The sequence below is a fragment of the Piliocolobus tephrosceles genome, chromosome 13, assembly GCF_002776525.5.
Source record: "Piliocolobus tephrosceles isolate RC106 chromosome 13, ASM277652v3, whole genome shotgun sequence".
Classification (NCBI taxonomy): Eukaryota; Metazoa; Chordata; class Mammalia; order Primates; family Cercopithecidae; genus Piliocolobus; species Piliocolobus tephrosceles.
The window spans coordinates 65,321,823-65,344,077 of NC_045446.1; the positions used below are offsets into that span (position 1 = coordinate 65,321,823).

At 51.4% G+C, this 22,255-nt stretch overlaps 1 protein-coding gene across 2 annotated transcripts in view; it reads left to right on the plus strand.

Annotated features, from left to right (window-relative positions):
• The window catches only part of SLCO2B1 (solute carrier organic anion transporter family member 2B1), a 43,395-nt gene extending 21,894 nt beyond the window's left edge, over positions 1–21,501 (plus strand). Inside the window, exons 7-13 of one of the 2 annotated variants that reach the window (XM_026447479.2) lie at positions 2,835–2,937; positions 7,984–8,341; positions 11,267–11,432; positions 15,014–15,177; positions 18,157–18,221; positions 18,557–18,677; positions 19,645–21,501. In XM_026447479.2, the coding sequence (XP_026303264.1) occupies positions 2,835–2,937; positions 7,984–8,341; positions 11,267–11,432; positions 15,014–15,177; positions 18,157–18,221; positions 18,557–18,677; positions 19,645–19,825 (1,158 nt within the window). In that variant the 3' untranslated portion in view covers positions 19,826–21,501. Of the gene's footprint in view, positions 1–2,834; positions 2,938–7,983; positions 8,342–11,266; positions 11,433–15,013; positions 15,178–18,156; positions 18,222–18,556; positions 18,678–19,375; positions 19,618–19,644 lie in introns of those variants that run through there. The other variant, XM_026447480.1, reaches the window with a different exon arrangement.
• Positions 21,502–22,255: the final 754 nt, after the last annotated feature.

Sequence of the window (22,255 nt, forward strand, 5' to 3'; positions counted from 1 at the left end):
CAGACCCAACCAGAGTGTAAGTCCTATAGGAACCTCACAGGCAATATGGGAAGAGGAGGCAGAACCAGGAAGTCCAAATGAGCGCTCTCCAGCCCAACAGGTCCTTCCCTATGGCCCATGGCATCCTGGCCCTGGACTTGGGGAAGGCTTGGCTTACACACTGCTAGTTACAGGGAGCTTGCTTCCTTCCAGGGCAGCCTCTTCTCTTCTAAACTACTGTCCACACTGGGTGTAAGTCTTTTTTTTTTTTTGAAACACTCTATCGCCCAGGCTGGAGTGCAATCGCACCATCTCGGCTCACTGCAACTGTTACCAGAAAGTGTCTGGATCCAGACCCCAAAAAAGGGTTCTTGACTCTCATGCAAGAAAGAATTCAGGGCAAGTCCATAAAGTGAGAGCAAGTTTATTAAGAAAGTAAAGGAATAAAGAATGGTTACTCCATAGGCAGAGCAGGGTGTTCCCGAAAGTAAGAGGAGGAACGCGTCCACCCTAGGTACAATATATGTTTATATAGGATGAAAAAAGATCATGGGGAGATGTGCTCTGCTACAAGGGTTTGTGATCAAGGATTTTCTTAATTACTATATTTTGCAAGAATCGATATTATTATCTTTAAAGCAAAATTAGGAATGCTTCTGCTCTCAAGACATCGGGATATCAGGACACTCCTCAGTCTGGGTCTATTTAGTAAACATTTTCAGTCTGTTCCTTTAACCATAAACATCTAGAGGCTAGGAATGCCTGACTTTCTGGGAATGCAGCCCAGCAAGTCCCAGCCTCATTTTTCCTAACCCTCAGTCAACATGGTATGGTTCTGATTCCAACGCCTCTGACACAATCTCCATCTCCCTGGCTCAAATGATCCTCCCTCCTCATCCTCTTGAGTAGCTGGGACTACCAGTGTATGCCACCACACCTGGCTAATTTTTTTTTTTTTCTGTGATGGAGTCTTGCTCTGTTGCCTAAGCTGAAGTCTCAGTGGCACAACCTCAGCTCACTGCAACCTCTGCCTCCCAGGTTCAAGCAATCCTCCTGCCTCAGCCCTCCCAGTACCTGGGATTACAGGCATGTGCCACCATGCTTGGCTAATTTTTGTATTTTTAGTAGAGACAGGGTTTTGTCATGTTGGCCAGGCTGGTCTTGAACTCCTGACCTCAGGTGATCCACTCGCCTCACCCTCCCACAGTGCTGGGATTACAAGTGTGAGCCACTACGCCTGACCGATTTATTTTTATTTTTATTAGAGACGAGGTTTCACCATTTTTCCCAGGCTGGTCTTGAACTCCTGAGCTTAAGCAATCCTCCCACCTCAGGCTCCCAAAGTGCTGGGACTACAGCCGTGAACCATCACACCCGGCCTCGGCATAAATTTTCTTCCAGCGAATTTTTCGCTTTTAATTCTGACCTCAGCCTACATAGAAAAATGTAACTAAATTGCACTCCACTTGCTCACTTATATTCAAATGACCCTGTGCCCATAGCAACTTCTCCAAGATTTAGTTTCCTCATCTAAAATATGTGCACAGTAATAGTACCTGCCTCACAGAGTTTTGTTAGAGAAATGTAGGTAGAGTACTTTGTGCCCTTGGCATTGGTTGCCCCCTTCCTGCAGAGTATACCAGTGAAGTGCTCAGACTGGAGCCAAGATGTCTGGATTCAAATCCTAGCTGGACCACTTATTATCTGTGTGGCTTGAAACAAGATATTTTCTCTCTGTGTCTCAGTTTTATTACATGACAAAAAGGGATGATTATGGTATCTACTTCATTTCTTAAAACTGATTTTTGACATTTATTTCCTTCTCCAAGTTGTTGGTAGGGACGTATATACTTCAGGAGGTTGTGAGGTTTCAATAAGTTACGCATTAGTCATTAGAACAGTGCCCAGCATATAGTAAGTGCTTAGTAGGCATTAACCGTTATTTATCATTATTTCCTTTCTTATTTCTGACAATCAGAAGATGGTGATTGTGCCCCCTCCCTGCACACACACAATATTCTTGTCCCCTCTTTTTCAAAAGTTGCACATAGGTGGTCCCCACCCAGGTGGAGGGACATACTCCAGGGTGTCCATGGGCATCTTCACAGCTTGGACCCAAAGCTGAGTCCGTCCTCTAGGTGTGACCTGATTCATCCAAGAGGAGCAGTGACAGTGGGAGTGAAGATTGACGGGACTGGTGTGTTGGTGTTTTGGGTAGCATTGGTGGTGATGATAGAAGTGGCGACGGAGATGAGGCTGGAGATACTGATCTCAGTGAAGACAATGGTAATGATGATGATGATAGAGAAAGTGATAATGATGTTGATGATTCTGATTATCATCATGGTGGTGGTGATTCTGGAGGTTCAGGTGACAGTGATAATGATGATTGTGCTGGTGGTGGTGATCACGACAGAGATAACAATAGCAATCATCATATCGTGATGGTAATGTCATGACTAAATTTGTCGTTTAGTCACAATGATATGGGTGATGTGAATGAGGGTGATATTTAAGCTGAAAGGAATAGAAATGATGACGATGATTATGGTGGTGATTTTCCTAAAAATGTTGGTGATTATTATGATGTTAATAGTGGTCATGACAACTAATCCATGTGGATACTGGTGATGACGAAGTTTAACCGTAAGAATTTCATTCATTCTTTCAAAACCACTTGTTGGGTACCTGTAGGGCCAAGAATAAATGGAACACTGCAGGCCTCAGTTGCTCCTGAAGATATGACAGGGCCCTCACCCTCTCCTCTCCAAGAGCTCTCCTCCCCAGCCCACAGCCCACCCTGAATGGGATCGCTGGTATCCAGCGGACTGTCCTTGGTTTTGTGTCTCCTTCAGGGCAAGGACTCTCCCTCTAAGCAGAGCCCTGGGGAGTCCACAAAGAAGCAGGATGGCCTAGTCCAGATTGCACCAAACCTGACTGTGATCCAGTTCATTAAAGGTAAGTCAGCTCAGACCAGGCTATGGGGAGCCAGGGCCAGAGGGGCCCTCGAGGCTGTACGGGATCCAGTCCTTCCCGCCTTCCTTGATTCATCTTCTCTACCTGCAGACCCCGCGTGAGCACCATCTACTTCTTGTGAGTCTTTGCACATGCAATCCTCTCTGCCTGGACCATCATTTTTTATTGCTTTCAAAATCTCCCCTATGGGCCAGGCGTGGCGGCTCATGCCTTTAGTAATCCCAGCACTTTGGGAGCCCGAGGTGGGCGGATCACTTGAGGTCAGAAGTTCAAGACCAGACTGGCAAACATGGTTAAACCCTGTATCTACTAAAACTACAAAAATTAGCTGGGCATGGTGGCAGGCACCTGTAGTCCCAGCTACTTAGGAGGCTGAGACAGAAGAATCACTTGAACCCAGGAGGCGGAGGTTGTAGTGAGCTAAGATCACGCCACTGCACTCCAGCAGACAGAGACTTCATCTCAAAAACAACAACAACAACAACAAAACCTTCCCTATCCCTCTAGGTCCAGCTCAAAAGCCACTGCTTTCTCCACAAGTCCAGCTCTCCTGGCCAGCAAGGCCACTTCCCTCCCTCTTTAGCTCTCAGAACCCTCAGGGCTTCTACATGAGTTCAGGTCTGAGCCTGTGCTCCTAAAGGTCAGGCCTGTGCTGACTCATCTATGACCCTTCCCCCCTTCTCACCTACCACTGAGCCTGCAAATGGGAGGCCATCGAGAAATTGTCAAATTCCCAGGCAGTAGCATGGGCGAAGAGAGCTCTGGGATAAAATCCAGAACCTGCTCCCTTCTGGGCCTCTGCTTCCCCATCTATATAGCGAGGAGGAGACTCAATGATCTAAAGTCCATGAGGCTATGATCCTGAGACTATGAACTCAGTCTATCAGTAACCAGAGTACACATTATGACCAGGCCATTCTTTTTCAAGATTATGACCCCAGGAGCATTGATTGAGTGCCTGCTGTGTGCCCAGCTCTTACAGAGCTCTGGATGGCAGGTCAGAAGACTTGGATTTGAGTCCTGCCCATAACAGTGACCAGTGTACAATCTTAAAGAAGTTAGTTTCCTTTTCTAACTTGAGTTTCCTCATCTGGAAGATTGGGTCAATAATCCTTGCTCTGGCTATCTCAAGGGCTATCATGAGAATCAAATGAGATGAAAAATGGAAAGCCTCTTTATGCTATTAAAAAAGCTGTACTCATATATAAGGTACAATTATTTCAATTATTACTCTTGTTCCACTGTTATTCTGACCATGCCCTAGGATAGTAAATTGAGCTGCCTGTGGTTTAGGAGGGTACTATCCACAGGGGTTGCTTCATTCCTTACTGAGGATTTCTGCAACAGGAAGGAATTAGGCCTATTCTTGGGAAGAACTTCCTAAGATTTGACGTTGGGGCAGGACATGGTGGCTCACACCTGTAAACCCAACCCTTTGGGAGACCAAGGCAGGAGGACCTCTTGAGCCCAGGAGTTTGAGATCAACCTGGACAACATAGGGAGACCCTGCCTCTACAAAAAAAAAAAAATTAAAGAATTAGTCGGGCTTGGTGGTGCATGCCTGTGGTCCAAGCTACTGGGGAGGCTGAGGTGGGAGGATCACTTGAGCCTGGGAGTTTGAGGCTGCAACGAGCTGTGATCTCACCACTGCGCTCCAGCCTGGGTGACTGAGAGAAACCCTGTCTGAAAAAAAAAAGACCTGGTGTTGGGATATCAGTAATCTAGCCCCGTGTTTTCAGCATTCTCAGGGAAAGAGAGGGCTTGGACTCCATGCATGGTGCTGGGCCTAGAGGCAGGAGCTGGGACTCCCTAGCCTCAGGCCACCCCCAGATGCTATTAGGCCCCAGAAGGCTGTGCTGCTGAATTGCTTATTAATCACTGCTTGGGCTTCTGCCCGGAGGGAAGCTGCTGAAATTGGAACCTAGAGCAAGTGTTCTAGGCCAGATTGTCTCTGGTAGTTTCAGCTTCTACATGGGCCTGGAGGGAATCAGGGCAGGGGTGCCTCAGGCCCTGTGGCCAGTGAGCCAGCCTGGCTTCTGCTGAGCTCCAGGGGCCAGTCTGACTCTAGGCCCTGGCCTTGACCACCTGGTGCCACAAGGAAGGCCAAGGGAGGAGGAACCATGGTCCTTCAGCTGGAGGTGCCCTATACTCTTGGGGAAAGATAATTCCTGAGCTAGGAAAGGCCCCTGTCAGATGAGGGAGATAGTCTCTGAGCTAGGGGAAGCCCCTGTCTAATGCAAAAGATACAATCTCTTTGATGGAGGATACGTAGTCCCCAAATGGAGCGAGACCCTACCTTGGCTGATGGAAGAGACCTGACCTCTATGGTGGAGAACGCCCCTGTCTGATGAGGGAGACGTAGTCCTTGAAGTAGAGGAGGTTCCTGTCTAAGGGGGGAGACATTGCCCTTGAGTTAAGGGAAGCCCCTAACTAATTGGAAGAAGCATAGTCCCTAGATTGAAGGAGAACCTGTTCTATTTGACAGAGGATACCTGGCGTCTAGCTGGGTGAGGCTCCTGGCTGATGAAGAAGACAGAGTCACTGACTTGAGGGAGGCCCTGACTTGTCTGATGGGGGAGACACTGTGCTGTGCTAAGGGAAGCCCCGTCTCATGGAAAAGATCTGCCTCAGAGCTGGAGATGGGCCCTGGAATTCCCCTGCAGGTAGCCCTATCTTAGTGAAAGGCATAGCCTCTGCCCTCCAGGAATTTTCCATCCATTCTGGAGCCAGGTTGTGGATGCTGAGGAGAGATGGGGGATGGCTATAAAGCACACGGCAGTGATCAGTGCAGGAGAATGGACTGGAAGCAGTCCATGAAATGGAGCCCTCTAGAGTCAGGCAGCCAGAGAGGCACAGGAATGGGGGAGGGAGGACAGAAGGGAGGATGGACCTTGTACTAGGAGTCAGGAGACTCTAGGAAACTCCTGGCATTACACCGGCCTCTGGATGAACTTGGGCGAGCCCCTGTCCCTCTCTGGACTCTACCCTGCAGTAGGGGCACCTGTACAACCTGGGCCATGCCAGACTGAAATTCATGGCTCCATATAAGGCCTCAGACGCCCTGGCCAGAGCAGCTCATGGCAAGAAGGCTGAGCAGCTACCTGGGGTCACAGCGAGCCTCACACCTCTTCACTCTAATGCTGGCTAAATGCGTGGTGTGCAGCAGGGAACCAGGGACAGGAGGCAGACCTGGCACAGAAAAGAGGGGGAATTCCACAGTCCCCACCCACCCCGCCTGAATTGTTTGTCTTTTATTTTCTGCCTCCCAAGGAAACAGATCCTAGCCTGGCCCAAGGGGGCCAGGGAACCAGCTGACTTGGCCCTGCTCTGAGGACAGACAGAAATCTTCCCATGACAGAGGCCCTGGTCCTGCTGCTGCAGGAACAGAAGGAGCCCCCACCTGGCCCAGAGAACCCCCATGGCCCCACCAGCCTGGCCTGGCAAGTGGTTTGCTCCTCTCCCTCCATACCTTATATTTGACTTCAGTCTTGCCTACTGCAGGCAGAAACACATGTTAGTGGAGAGAGGATTTCACGTGTCGAACAGAAAGTGTCCTTGACACTTTCACCTGGGCTGCCCCTGCCAATGAGCATCACCTGGCTGCTGGAGCCCAGCGAGGAAAGGACTTTCCCACCCTTTCGTGCCCTTCAGTTTAGCAGACTTGCAATGGGGGCAACCAGTGAATGAGGCACCATTTTAGGAGCTCGCAGGAGACTGGGGAAGTAATTTTTTGCCAGAACACTCACTTCTTTTCCTACCTCCAAGCATTTGCCCCTCCTGGGCCCCTACTCAATTCTTTTTCCTCCTTGCTTCACCTCCCCAGATCCCCGCCCACCAATTCTTTAGGCCCTAGCTCTGTCCCACCTCCAGGAAGTCTCCCAGCAGCAAGCCGACTCAGATTTCACCTTCTCTGGAGGTCTTTGATTCTGCCCCAGACATATTGACATTTGATTACATATTAGTCCATATATCCATTCATTCCTTCCTTCATCCCATGAATTCAGGTGCCTCCTATATCCCAGGCTCTGGAGATTTAGTAATCAACACAAAAAACAAAACCCCCTGATCTTTTTAAAGAAAGCTTATATTCTGGTAGGGTGACAATAAAACAGCTAGATGAGTGAAAAGTATAGTACATTAGGTAGACGGCTATGGAGAAATACAAGCTAGGGATGGGTAGGTCAGGGCAAGGAATTGAGACCTGTGTTTGGGACGCAAGGGAGGATGAAGGCCTGGGTGGCCTGGAAAAAGCTGTAGCAGGACAGGATGGAAAGAACTGTGTGGGGCAGGGGAGAGGAATGAATACGTAGAATAGAAAAAATGAAATGACATGGGATGGGATGGATGAAATTGAATCAAACAGGATGGCATGGACCAGAACTATATGGAACTGAATAGAATTGAATCAAAAAAAAAAAAAAAAAAAAAACATATCAAATAAGATAAAGTCTAACTCAATGGAACGAAATGAAACAGAATTTCAAAAAGGAACTAGAACAAGGGCCAGGTGTGGTGGCTCACATCTGTAATCCTAGCACTTTGGGAGACCGAGGAGGGTAGATTACTTGAGGCCTAGGGTTCGAGACCAGCTTAGCCAACATGGCAAAACCCATCTCTACTAAAAATACAAAAATTAGCCAGGCATGGTAGTACATACCTGTAGTTTCAGCTACTCAGGAGGCTGAGGCACGAGAATCACTTGAACCCAGGAGGCAGAGGTTGCAGTGAGCTGAGATTGCACCATTGTACTCCAGCCTGGGCAACAGAGAGAGACTCTGTCTCAAAATAAATAAATAAATAAATAAATAAATAAATAAATAAATAAATAAATAAATAAATAAAATAAAAAAGGACTAGAATAAATGGACTGGAATCAAGTGAGATAAAATTGATTGCAGTAGATTTAAGTGGAATGGGAAGGGTTGGAAGGAATGGAACTGCTTGAACTGTGCAGGGCAGGAGGGCAGTCTTTGCTGGACGGCTTGGCTGCCCTGCCTGCCCTGACCTCCTCTGCACTCACCCCCACAGTCTTCCCCAGGGTGCTGCTGCAGACCCTACGCCACCCCATCTTCCTGCTGGTGGTCCTGTCCCAGGTGTGCTTGTCATCCATGGCTGCGGGCATGGCCACCTTCCTGCCCAAGTTCCTGGAGCGCCAGTTTTCCATCACAGCCTCCTACGCCAACCTGCTCATCGGCTGCCTCTCCTTCCCTTCGGTCATCGTGGGCATCGTGGTGGGTGGCGTCCTGGTCAAGCGCCTCCACCTGGGCCCCGTGGGATGCGGTGCCCTTTGCCTGCTGGGGATGCTGCTGTGCCTCTTCTTCAGCCTGCCACTCTTCTTTATCGGCTGCCCCAGTCACCAGATTGCGGGCATCACCCACCAGACCAGGTGAGTGTGTGCGTGGGCACACGAAGGCAAGCCTGGGAGGACGGCCCAAGCCTGGGAGGACAGGGGCCCTGGGCAGAGGCCAGGATGGTGGGGCGCCCCCTGCCTCAAATCTTGCCTCCCCACCTCTGCTTAACAGCCCTTTGGAGATTGGAGTCAAGCAGTGGGGTGCTCCAGAAGGCTCCAGGGTAGGTGTCAGGCACCACTGGAAGGGGCATGGATGAGACTTCAGGGGCAGAAACTCTCAAGTCCGGGAGGGTATGGAGGCTGAGACAGGGCAGAGCCACCCATGGGATGGCATCTCCATAGTGACTAAGCCCTATGGGCCCAACAGAGATGGGACAGAGGCCGCATCACAGGAGCCAGGACCCAGCTCAGCCAGAGGAATGGCCTGCCCAGAAGGGAGCATGCTCTCCAACCCAGAACGAGAGGAGATGAGAGAGTGAGCAAGGGACAGATGGCCCCTATCAGAGAGGCTGCAGAGGAGACTCAGGCACTGGGAAAAGATTGGACAGCAGACCTTGATATTTTGGGTTTTAGAGCTTTGGGAGCTAAAATTCTGTTTTTCCATTACTCTAAAATTACAGAATTCTTTTTCCGCATCTGTGAGGCAGCACCTGCCTCCACCGTCTGGGAGGAAGTCTCTTGATTTCTAGTTCCACAATTCCCCATCACACCTTTACCCTTGGGAGCCTTCTTGGAGAGGATGTTGGAAACCACATTCCTGCCTCTTCTCCAGAATGATTTCATTTTTCCTGGAAACTGCTCCAGGCTTAAGTTGGCCCAACACTCAGCTAGAATTTCCCAACTTTTTCTGTCCCCGCCTCTTCCTTGGCATCTTCTGCCTCCACCCAGGTGCCAGCTTTCATCACCGGGGGTCCTCCTGCGTGGCTGTCGGGGGCTCAGCTCAGGGCCAAGGAACACCCAGCCCCTCCCCATCTGTCCCAGCTCCCACCCTCGCTGATCTCTCCCCCATCTCCCTTCCCTCTTCCCCCTTTCATTCTCTGCCCCTCTTTTCCCAAACAGGGAGGCAACTCCGCTCTCTAGACTGGGGCCTCCTGTGTACAGAGCCCTGTTCTAGGCACTGCAGCGGGGGCTTTAGCCACTTCCTCAGGAAGTCCCTGGTCTGAGGAGGGAGCCAGGTCCTCAAACAAATGATTTTTACAGTAAAAAGTCAATGGATATTTTATCACAATGTGTTCAACAGTGCATGGGAGAAAAAGTCAGCTCATCCCACACGCCCCATCTCTCTTTTCTTCTCCCTTTCACACCTTAGCTTTGACATCTCATGTCACCTGTGTTCTCACCTAAATTCTTGTGATGTATTCACTAAGCTCTGGGTTCTGATTCACTGAAGAGACTATTTGGGACCAACTGAGCTAGGCAAGAAGAACTTTCCCTATTCCTGCACAACCACAGGTCCCAACAGCTGCAAGAACCAAAGGTCTCCCTTCGCTCAGCGTCTTCCCATATTACATCTCATTGAACCCCCACAGGATCTCTGTAATGGGTCCTCTTATTAGCCCCTTTTCACAGATAAGTACAGCAAGGCTCAGAGAGGTGAAGTTACCCCATAGCTGGAACAGGGTAGAGCCTGGAGCCAGGACTGTCCCCACAGAAGCAATCAGCTCCAGGTGGTCAATGAGAGTGAGGAGCAGAGGAAGAGCCCCCTAACTCTTATCTGCTCAGCCTTCCAGCTGCTGGCAGAGGGTTCTGGGAGGTGCCTCTCCCTTGGCAGAGTCCCCTGGCACCGCCTCCTGATAGGCCCTCAGCTCAGACAGTACCCCCACCCCTAGGGAGATGTGCCAAGACGTTGTCAGACACACACCAGCACTGTCTGGCAGAGGAGGAAGAGGAAATATTTTGTGTTTGATGATCTTCCTTCCCTCAGATGGAGTGCCCCCTCACCCCGGGGAGGGAGAGGAGCTCACTTTGCCCCATGCCCCACTTCCCTACTCTACACCCTGGCTAGAGACTGTCTCCAGCTCCTGCTCACCCTCTTCTCCATGGAACTGAGATTTCACTAAGCTCCAGTCCCAGCCTCACTGATCAGCCTGGCCTCTGCCCCATACCCACCCCAAGCCCAAGACAGGGACCTCCAGCTTCCACCTCTGGCCTTCTCCGCAGCCTGGCCACTGGACCCCTGTGTGACCCTGAAAGGCACAGCCTCTCTGGGCCTCTCTCCCCCTGGCAGGTTAGCTGTGCTTCCCCCTAGCGTGAAGCCAGGTGACACTCTGAGTCCCAGAGGCCACCTCCCTGCCCTCCTCCCAGGGTGACCTCCCCCTCAGACTACGCCTCCCTCTGACCTCCTGCCCCTGCCCACCTTCACCTTGCCCTGGCCACCTGGAGCTGGGGCACCCCGGGGATTTGGGAGCAGGCCCTCGGAGGGAGGCAGGTGGGACTAAAATGTTTCCTGGACACAGTGAACAGGGTGGTGCGAGTGAGACTGCAGGATGGCCATGACAGGCAGAGAAACCAAAGCCCAGAGAGGCAGGAACAGGCTGGAGATCCCACGGGTGATCAGTTCTCCTGATTGGGTCCCACACTCATAGCTCTGATTTTCTGAGAAAGGAAGCAATCATTGATTTTCGCAGAAAGGAAGCTCGTTGAGGAAAAGATACTCTTCATCTGACACTAACTTCTGGGGGGAATTTATCTTGTATACCCTGTAGAAGGGTCACTGAGGTGCAGAGATGTTTGAAGAAGCTCAGAGGCTCGTAGGACCTAGGGGGCCTGTCTCCATCCGTGCACACCTTCATTGCAAGGAGCTCACTATCGCACCATCATCGGGCAGCCCTGATGGTGAAAATCCTCCGTGTGGAGCCGAAATCTCTGGCCATTGCTCTCGGCTACAGGGCTGAGGAGGTCCCCACTAGTGGCCTAAGGGAGGGAAGCCAGGCCAACCCTACTGACCTTCTCTCCCACCAGTGCCCAGCCTGGGCCGGAGCTGTTTCCAAGCTGCATGGAGGTCTGCTCCTGCCCATCGGACGGCTTTAACCCTGTCTGCGACCCCAGCACTCGTGTGGAATACATCACACCCTGCCACGCAGGCTGCTCAAGCCGGGTGGTCCAGGATGCTCTGGACAAAAGCCAGGTGAGTCAGGCCTCTGGTGGCAATTTCTGCCCCTCAGGGCCCTGCCTGCCCTGTCTCTGTGGGCCTGTCATACTCTCCACCTCTGCAAGCTCTCAGTCTCTAGCTCTCTTCTCTCTGTCTCTCTCTGTTGGCAGATGTAGAACATTATTCTCTCAATAAGATTTCATCAGCCGGGCGCGGTGGCTCACGCTTATAATCCCAACACTTTGGGAGGCTGAGGCAGGCAAATGACCTGAGGTCAGGAGTTCAGACCAGCCTGACCAATATGGTGAAACCCATCTCTACTAAAAATACAAAAAATTAGCCAGGCATCGGGGTGTGCACCTGTACTCCCAGCTACTCAGGAGGCTGAGACAGGAGAATCACTTGAATCCGGGAGGCAGAGGTTGCAGTAAGCCAAGATCATGCCATTGCACTCCAGCCTGGGCAACAAGAGTGAAACTCCATCTCAAAAGATAAAAATAAAGCTTTCATTGCCAGCCTGGGCCCAGGGCACAGAGGTGAACCATTCTGGCTTCCAGATCTCTGTGCAGGGGAGATGCAAAAGGAGATAACTCACAGGAATTCCAGAGGTGCTGATAGGTAAGACCACTGGTCGATACAAGTACATACAAAGATGAAAAGAGACACAACCCCCTGGGTGGGGGTGGGTCCCAGAAGGCTTCACGGGAAGTGGCATTTGTGCCAGACATTCAAGAATGAATGGATAAACTAGGACTTGGGAGGGAAGAGCTTTCCAGGCAGGAGGAAATGGCCTAAGCAGAGGTTTGGAGGAACACACATGTGCAAGCATGCACACACAGCATTTCTGTTGGAGCAGAAGCACAAGGGTTCATGAAGGGAAGGCAGGGCCCAGAAAAAGAGGGGCCTTGAATGCCAGGCCAAGAATGGGGACTTTCTGGAGAGCAGTAGGAAGCCACGGATGGGTTTTCAGCAAGGGAGTAACAAGTTCAGATCTGTGTTTGATCATGCTTGAGGCCATAGTGTGGGGGCAGGCGAGCAAAGTACAGGACACAGAAGGCCAGCGAGCATTCCATCAGTCAGTCAGTCAACAAACTTTCACTGATCTCTTCCTCTGGGCCAGGCCCTGTGCTGGGAGCTGAGGACTCAGAGCCAAGGGGCCCAGTGGGGAAATGAAGGCAATGTAATCAGCAGCAGTGCATTCTGAATCTTAGGAAGGCTAAGACCAGCCGGTTCCTCCTCCCCTTTTTCCTCAGTTTCCCAAAATGACAAAGGGGGACAATGTCTGCCTTCTCAGGCCCCCAGGCTGTAGTGAAGCCTGGGGGATTTGTCAGGGCAGCAGCATCAGGCTGGTTGTTATGACAACATCTCCCTCTCTCCAGAGTCCTCTCACCTCCCACCCTCATGCTGGGCATCAGCATCTAAAGCTGAGGCTCCTCCAGGGAGAGACCTGGGCTGCACCGGCTGGTGCAGAAGAACCTGTTGATGGTGCGTAGTCCTTTAGAAGCCAGTCAGGCACCACCTGGGCCTGAGAGCCCTTCCAGAGGCCCCCAGGCCTTGGCAGGTGGAGCAGTGAACTCCTGTGGGTATGGGACCCGGTTCAAATCCCTGTTCTGCCTCTAATTGGCTCTGTTACCTTAGGCAAATTATTTAACCAGTGCCTCAGTTTCTTGGCCTGTAAAATAGGGGAGATATTATTGAGTGCCTACTACAGAGCAGGAATGTACTGAATAAATGCTTTACCTGGATGAATTCATTAAATAGTAAGCAAAGAACCACATGACGTTATCCACGAAAGCACACAGCACAGTGCCTAGGTCATTTTAAATACTCAGTAATACACATTCCTATTACGCTCATTGTACAGATGAGAAATGGAGGCCCAGGAAAGGACCAGACATTGCCCAGAGTCTCAATACCAGGGCTGGGACTAGACACCAAAGCCCTGGCCTCCCAGTCAGCCCCCTCTTTGGAACATCACAGAGGCTTGGATTTAGGTACAGTATTTGGAGGAGGGTGCAGCTGAGACCAGGCTAGCACTCAGGGACTATTGTCATGCTGGCCTGGAATTGTGTCTTGACATGTCTGTCTCCTCGGATTGTGAGCATCTTGGCTCAGGGATGGGTGGCTCAGCGCCCAGCACAGCTGCTCAGTAACAGCTTATGAGTACGTGAGTGAATGAGGTAAGATGGGGCAGGGGGGGTGGCTGCACAGGTGTGGTGCTGAATGCTCTGGGGGAATGAGACTCTGCAGCAGCAGAGGGATTGAAGTCATTCATAAGAAAAACTTCCTGCCATGGAATTAGATGAATATGAAGGGTCAGGAAAAACCCAACTGAAGGGTCAGGAAAAACCCAACTGAAGGGTCAGGAAAAACCCAAGGGTCAGGAAAAATCCAGCCTTTGCGTTTATCCCAGTAACCCTCTGCTTCTGAGAAAAGGAGCAGGGGCAGGATGTCTCTCTCCCAGGAACCTTGCCTTAGTATTTCTCCATTTCTTGTCCCTCCATTGTATCTCCAGCCTGTATTTGGAGGCTCAGGGGCCACTTTTCCTGCAATGTAAGATGATATGCACTTAGGGATCACACAGCTTCTTGTGCGAAGGGTCTTCAGACCTTGTGTGAAGGATCAGCACAGCTTCATCCTGCACATTGGCTCTGCCGGCCAATGGAGAGCGCCTGGTCACCCAAGCCTAAGTGCTCACATGCTCACCCTCCCCTGCCTTTCTCTTATTCCACCTGCTAAGTAACTTCAAATCTAAACCCTTTTATCCATACACCCCCAAGCCCACTCTGTGATGGGTCCCTTGGCCTGCCTCCCTGATCTGGTCCCTCCTCCGTGCAGCCCCCAGAATACCCTTTGTACCATCCAGTCTCATCTACTCCTGGCTTAAAATTCTCCCAAGGCCCCCAGCATCCACCTCAGGGATTCCGAACCCTTTTCACACTGGGAAGTGTCTGCAGCTGCCAGGGCTGGAGGTGAGAGGCTCAGAGGGCTCTAGCTGCCCAGGCCAGCTGGCCACTTCAAGGGCTGATGGGACTAATCCCTGCACACCTGTCTCCCATCTGAGGCCCTGTGTGGCTGGGGCACATGAGTCTAGAAGCTCTGGTCTATGGGAAAGTAAAGAGAAGACCAGGCCTCTTGGCTTGGCCTGGTTTCTATCGAGCGCCCGCGGGCCCCAGCATTCCAGATCACTTCTCAGAGTCCTTAGCTGGAGGTTTTCCTGGCTACCTAGGGAGTAAGTGCAGGCTGGGATCAAACACTCCAGGGGACCAGCCCAGGGGCATGGCCAGTCTGGGGATGTTTTCTTACAGTTGGTGTGTAGAATGTGGGAGAATGATACTCTTCTGGGTCCCTCCCTCTTCTTCTCTACTTTCTCTCTGTTTCCCTCTCCCTGCTCACGGCCTCAGCCCAGGCTCAACTTGAGCATAGAGAGCCCTTGACGTGCCTGCTCCTCAAGCCATCTTTGCTCAGCCAGTGGGTCAGGATCTCGGACTCCCAGCCAGTTCTACCCCAAATGGCCGTGGGACTTGGGCCTCTCACAAGCCTTCCTCGCTGCAAGCCCTTGGCCAGCTGCCTGCCCTTGGAGCTCTTGGAGTCTCTTCCTTCTCTTCCCACTCCAGGTTTTCTACACCAACTGCAGCTGCGTGGCGGAGGGCAACCCCGTGATGGCAGGATCCTGTGACTCGACCTGCAGCCACCTGGTGGTGCCCTTCCTGCTCCTGGTCAGCCTGGGCTCAGCCCTGGCCTGTCTCACCCACACACCCTCCTTCATGCTCATCCTAAGGTGAAGGTGGGGGCGGGGCAGAGGCAGGTGGATACCAGGAGGTCCTTAACCAGAAGCAGAACAAGGAATTCTGAGGGGGAGTTCAAGGAAGGAGGCCACTTGGGTGTCCTGGCCCCCACAACATGGCCTTAACTGTGTTCATCCCATGGCAACCTACTGAGGCAAGGTTTTCTCCCCATCTTGCAGATAAGAAAATTGAGGCTCAGAGAAGTTCAGGAGCTGGCCCCCGTCACATAGCAAGTGTTGGGTGGAATAGTGCTGGTTCCCTGGCCCAGAGCCCAGGCTCCTACTTGCCCAGGGCAGAGGAGGACATACCTAGGGCCCTGTCCTGGCCTCTGGAGGTGAGGACATCATACCTGCAATAGATGAGCTGCAGGAGGTGCATGTAGGAAACCAAACTGTGTCAGTCTGGTGCATGATTCTGAATGCTGCTTCAAGGCTACATATAAGTGCTTATCAGGTGCCCACTGTGGACCCAGCCCATGCTTAGCACTGACTTTTGGGCCAAGATCTTTGTGGCCCTCATCCTAAGAGTGCCTGCTGGCCCTGACAAATTGGCACCTGAGTTCAAAATCAGGGTCTCCTGGGGTGAGGACTGGGATAAGAGGACTGAGTGAGAAAAAAATATATATATATTTTTTTTTTGAGAAGGAGTTTTGCTCTGTTGCCCAGGCTGGAGTGCAATGGCGCAATCTCGGTTCACTGCAACCTCCTCCTCCTGGCTTCAACTGTTTCTCCTGCCTCAGCCTCCCTAGTAGCTAGGATTAAAGGCACCCGCCACCACACCCAGCTAATTGTATTTTTAGTAGAGATAGGGTTTCACCATGTTGGCCAGGCCAGTCCCGAACTCCTGACCTCAGTGATCCACTTACCTTGGCCTCCCAAACAGCTGGGATTACGGGCGTGAGCCACCATACTCGGCTGAGAAAAACAGTTTTTCTATTCTGTTACTCAACAATCAACACAAAAGACTTCTGCAACAAGTGTGGGGGTATTTTCCCACATACCAGGCATGCAATGAATTCTGCAGTGGACCCCAGCCGGTGTCCTCCCATTCTATTCTGACACGATCTAGCTGGAGACAGCATCAGATCCCACAGGCTGAGTGCTCAGTCCCACAAGACTTCCCCTCCACTTCCCATGCCAACCGCAAGCCCCAGGCTGTTTTACCAGTGCTTCTGACTGACCAGCCATACGCTGGGATTTCCACAGCCCCATCTTTGAGTTTGCTTTATTTGCTAGAGTGGCTCACAGAGCTCAGGAAAACATCTACTTGATGTTTATCAGTTTATTATAAAAGATATTACAAAGGATACAGATGAAGTAATGCACACAGCGAGGTATGGGGGAGGAGTTTTCATGCCCTCCCTGGCTGCACCCTGCAGGGACCTCCATATGTTCAGATATCCGGAAGCTCTCCAAAGCTTCATTATGTAGGCATTGTCTTGTTTTTCTAAGACCACCAGAGCGAGCACAAAAGAACCAGCAAGTAGGCAAAGGTCAGGCGCAAAACTGCTAGTTTATTTTAGTAACCTAAGGTGTGGAGAAGAAGTCTGTCGGCCTCCGGCAAAGAAGGCCGGCAGAGTTCCCCTCCCCGAAGCTCTCGGAGGGAGTTCCGACATCCCGACAGGACTGGGAAGCCGGGAAGTCCGCGTGGCTCAATGGCGGAGAGCAGCTTTTCTAGGAGTGGGAGGGCAATAGGTGGGGCATGGGCGTGTCAGGGGCGTTCCACAGGTGCGACCAGGTAAATCTTGGTCTCTTTCGAGTGACGTCACCTGGCGCATGCCCAGTTGGTCTGCACCTTCCCTGGGTGCCGGCTGCATTTTCGCGCGTCCGGGAAAAGTTGGGAGGGGGGATGAAGAACCCGGATGTGCACCATCTTGCCTCCGTTCGTCCAAACAGGCATGATTGATTAAATCACTGGACATTGGCAGTCACCTTAACCTTCAGCCTCTCTCCCCTTGCTGGAGGTTGGGGCTGAAAGTCCCCACCCTCTAATCCTGCCTTGGTCCCTCTGGTGACCAAGCCCCAACCTGAAGCTCCCTAGGGGCTGCTCACCATCAGTCGATTTATTAGCATACAAAAAGACACTTCTCACTTTGAAGAGTCCAAGAATTGTAGGAGTATATGCCGGAAGACTAAATACATATCTCACAATATCGCAGGGACCTCAGAGCAAGATAATTTCCATTTTCCTTCTCCTGGGATTATTTTATTCACTATCTACTTTCTAGGAAATTAGAAGGGAAATGGAGCCCCTCGCAAATACTAGAAGACATATAGATCTAGAACACAAGCCAGCCTGGGAGAGAAAATAGAGGAATCAGATGCCCAATAGGCAGCCTGACTGAAAGGAGTTGAGAACACAGCCTCAGGACTGCGTGGATAGGGCCCTGACCGCTGTTGGCCATGAGATCCTGGCCAAGTTATTGAATCTGTCTAAGTGTCAGTCTCCTTACCTGTAAAATGGGGCTAATGTACATCTCACTCATGGGAGTGAGTGGGGTTGCAGGGCAGAATTACTGAGCCCGTAGTAAGCGCTCCATAAATGCCGGCCACTGCTGTTGTCTGGCAGGAGCCAGAGGATCGCAGGCTGTGGCGTTACAGTGGTTGGGGATGCTGGGGAAGTGTCTGGCTGTCCCAGCTCCGGGTCTTGCCAACTGTAGGAGTAAGGGGAGAATTTGATGGGACCGGTGGGTGGAGGAAGAGGAGTGATGTCTGTGACCAAAAACATACAGAGGTCAGCACAGGACCCTGATGGTCAGTGGGTGTGTTGTCTTGTATGTGGGACCAGGCTCTGCAGGTTGAAAAGGGATGGGGTACGTCCCTGAGCCCCCCAGCTTAGATCATCAGATGCGAGGGAGGCTGGTGCTGGGTGGTGGGAGAGAAGGGCATGATGAGAACCCTTCACCGTTGATGCATGGCCCTTGGGGGCTGGAACCCCTCCAACCTCATGTTGCCCATGTCTCTGCTTATTAGAGGAGTGAAGAAAGAAGACAAGACTTTGGCCGTGGGCATCCAGTTCATGTTCCTGAGGATTTTGGGTAAAGATCTTGCTTGGGACCATTGGTGGTGATGGGGTCCAGAGGCCCACTGTGTGCCAGGCCTGGGGCACAGGCATGAGCGGAACTCAATCCCTGATCTTAGGGCTCACAAGCCCATGGGGTGACAGACCTGGCCCAGCTCTCCTACAGCGGGGTGTATAGGCAGAGGCTAGACCTATCAGGAAGCTGCCTCAGATACAGGGGTGGGGCGGGCTTGAGGGCCAGAGAGCCAAGAGACCCCAGTAACCCAGAGCCCCTGAGGGGTTGTATGTGCCAGGGAGGGGGCAGGGCAGGACAGTGGGCCTTCGTTATCCCCTGAGCACCGCCTCCCTCAGCCTGGATGCCCAGCCCCGTGATCCACGGCAGCGCCATCGACACCACCTGTGTGCACTGGGCCCTGAGCTGTGGGCGTCGAGCTGTCTGTCGCTACTACAATAATGACCTGCTCCGAAACCGGTGAGACCTGGTTTGACCGCTTGTGGGAAGGGTGCTGGAAATACTCTCAGAGTCCCAGGCAGGATACTAGCAGGCAGGGGAGGTTTCATTTAAGTCTACCTGCTAGGTGACAGATGCCATTATATATTCAGTGCTGAGCTCACCAGTCCTTCAAGCTAGACACTGCCCCACTCCTTCTATAGATGAGGAAAGTGAGAGTTAAAGCAAGTAGCCCAAGGTCACACAGCTAATAACTGGCAGAGCTGGGCCTTGACCACAGAGTCTATGCAGGAACTTGGGGAGAAATAGAGGAGCAGCCATGCTGCAAGAGGGACTTGGGGTGAAGGACTGGGGAGAAAGTTCTGTCTAGGACACAGGAGGCCTGGGTTTCAGGCCCAGCTCTGTCTCCCTCATCATGGGACTTATCTGGGGCTCAGTCTTCCCATCTGTACAATGGGGAACTCAAAGGAACCTGAAGGCACATAGGCGGCTGGCCTGGGATGGATGTGGAGAGGACCTGATAGCAGGGCTGGGGACAAGGAGCTGTTCGTTTTCAGCTCTGAGGAGGTGAGGAGGGCACAGTTCCTGTGGGCTGGGACTGTCCACAGGGGGCTTCCTAGAAGAGGAAAAGTCAAACAAGGGCCTTGATAGTTAAACAGGGGAGAGGAAACCCGTTTGTTCTTGGGGCAGGTGGGGCAATATAAAATTCTACTTGTCAGGCCCTCTGAGCCCTTAGGCTCGGAGACAGGCAGGGCCAGCCCAGGCCACAGAGCAGAGTCCAAGACATGGCAATGAAGATGGCCAGGCCTCTGCTCCCACGCAGGGCTCCTCTGCAGAGCCTCTCCCCCTCCTCCAGGGAAGAGCTGCAGCAGAGGTCAGTGTCTCCCTGAGGCCTCAGTGCCTCTGATTTCACAATGAGTGATGATTGCTGATGTCCATGCCCTGGCCTGGCCGCTCTTGAGTTCAGGGGTTCCCATTCTTTCCCCAGGTTCATCGGCCTCCAGTTCTTCTTCAAAACAGGTTCGGTGATCTGCTTCGCCTTAGTTTTGGCCATCCTGAGGCAGCAGAACAAAGAGGCAAGGACCAAGGAGAGCAGATCCAGCCCTGCTGTAGAGCAGCAACTGCTAGTGTCAGGGCCAGGGAAGAAGCCAGAGGATTCCCGAGTGTGAGCTGTCCTGGGGCCCCACCTGGCCAAGAGTGGCAGTCACAGCAGTACCTCCTCTGAGTCCTTCGCCCAAGATTGGGTGTCAAGAGCCCTGTGTTCCATTCTGGCTCCTCCACTAAATTGCTGTGTGGCTTCAGGCAAGACACTGATCCTCTCTGAGCCTTTGCTTGCTAGTCTGAACCAAAGAGTTGTTTGGGCATTTGCTGTGTTGGCCATTTCTGAAGCAAGAGGGTCTTCCTCCTCCTTCCCCCAGCCAGCCAGCTGTCCTGGAGCCAGGCTTTCCTGGGTGGAAAGACTGCATACCTTTCCCTGGGGCCCTCGGATAGCAAAGTGAGCCATAGCAGGCCAGGCTGCCCTCCATGCTGGGCCCCAGCCCAGGTCTGCACTCGCCTGGATCACCCTCTCTGAGCCTCAGCCATCTCCTGTCAGGTGGGAATGAACTTGCCAGCCTTCAGGCTCGTTCAGCTGTGACCATCTGTGCGATTAGTGTACACTCAGGTCTCCTCCCCAACTCCAGCAGCCTTTAAGAAGTGTCCCTTTGGCGCCTCCTGGAGGCAGAGCACTGAGCTGGACCCTGGGTAGACTCCCACAGGGAAGAAGGAGCTGGCCTCAGGTGTGGGACACCCAGACTTGGCAGGGCCTTCAGGAGGCCTGTGTGGGGGCCCCAGGAAGCCTTAGCTGAAGCCGGGAGACTCACTCTCCATCTCAGGAAGTTCTAGCCCTTGCCCTCAGGGAGCCATGGTTGAGGGTGAGGCCCAACACCTGCCTTAGGGGCCCTGGGTGGGCAAGTCCGGGCCCTGGGGCAGGGAGGGAGACTCAGGCCCACACTTGGGTATTTTCTAATTTCAGACAAACACATACTCAGCGTGCACTCACTGATTCCTACACATTGCCAAGATTTCACACATGTGACCAGGGGCCACCAAAGTCCCTGTGACCTTTGTGACTAGGATCCTAATTTCTCTATTTTCTCCTGAGTGCCTGGGTCTGTGTTACTTGGGGCAGCATGGATAATGTTTAGTTCTGTGACACTATTTTTTGGGGGGTGGCACCTGGTTCTCTGGATTCCTGGGCTGGCATCAGGCCCATTACTGTAATGCTGGGAGCAGTAAAGCTCAGCTCTGTGTAATGAGTGATGCTATGCTCAGGTCTTATGATCCAATCCTTTTCTACATCGGCCCTTGTTTTGTTTTAAGGCTAGTCTTATCTGGCCTGGTTATTTCCCTGCGGGGAGGAGAGAGTTTATTAATCTGCTCCCAGCCCAACCTATTGCCACCCCACCTCACTGGGACCTGCTGCTTGGGAGGCAGCAGACAGGGAGCCACCAGCAGTGGCTTCCTGGCCCTGTGCTTGGGGTGGGGGGAAGCTGGGGTCACATGGGGCCCTTGCCTTCTGAGCAGCTCTCAGTGCCAGGGCTTTGAGATTTTCCCACGTGATAAAAGAAAAGGGAGGTAGAGAAGTTCCAGTTACCTTTTTATTTTGCTGGTTGGTATCTGTAAATGTTTAACAAATAGCTAAGCATGTATGTATCAATGCCAAGAATTTCAAAGTCTCCTCCAACAATATGAGGCTTTTAGGATGTTTATATTCCTTCATCCCTCTTGTTTCCCAGGTTTTGCAGGGGGAAAAAAAAGTCTGGAATTATAGATATGGCTTATTATTAAATTTGTTCTTGCATAATGTCTCTTCTATTACAAAAATTCTTTCTTTATAAACTGCATTAGAGGTTTGCAACAACCACATCATTTCCATTAACTTAGATTTAAGTTTTACCGGATTCATTGCTCACCGTTATTGCTTGTATATTACATCTTTTCCTATCTTTATATTCTGGTTTAATTTTTGTTTGACTGAGTGACTTCTACTAATGGTTTCAAAAATGGAATAAGGTCACGAGGATTTCTGAATCCTCACCTGTCCAAATTGTCATTCACGTTTTACAGAAGAGGAAACTGGCTCAGAAAGCACAAGTGACTTCCCCAAGATCACAGAAAATAAATGATGGAGCCAAGGTTGGATGTGAAGACCTTGTGGGAACTGAAGGTTTTATAATTTGAGGAGCCCTCTTTAAGAAAAATATACAAAATTATAAACCTAAAATTAGGTACAAAGTACCTATATTTACCTATAATGAGAAAAGAATGCAAAACAGATACATCACACAATCCCCCAAAAATGCATAATACTTTTATTAACTGCCCTGCATAACCTCTAAAACACATTTTCTCCCCCTGATGATTAGAAGAAATTTCCACAGACTAGCTTCTGGCTCTGTACATTTCAAGTCTGGTTTCTCCTGTTTCTTCTCTACTGACCATATACTTCCTGGGCTGGGTGCCATGAGACACATTCATATCACGATATCGCAACTTAATATCACCATGCCAAGTGAGTTGGGCAGTGGGTAGAATTCCTAGAAGCTATTCTCTACACA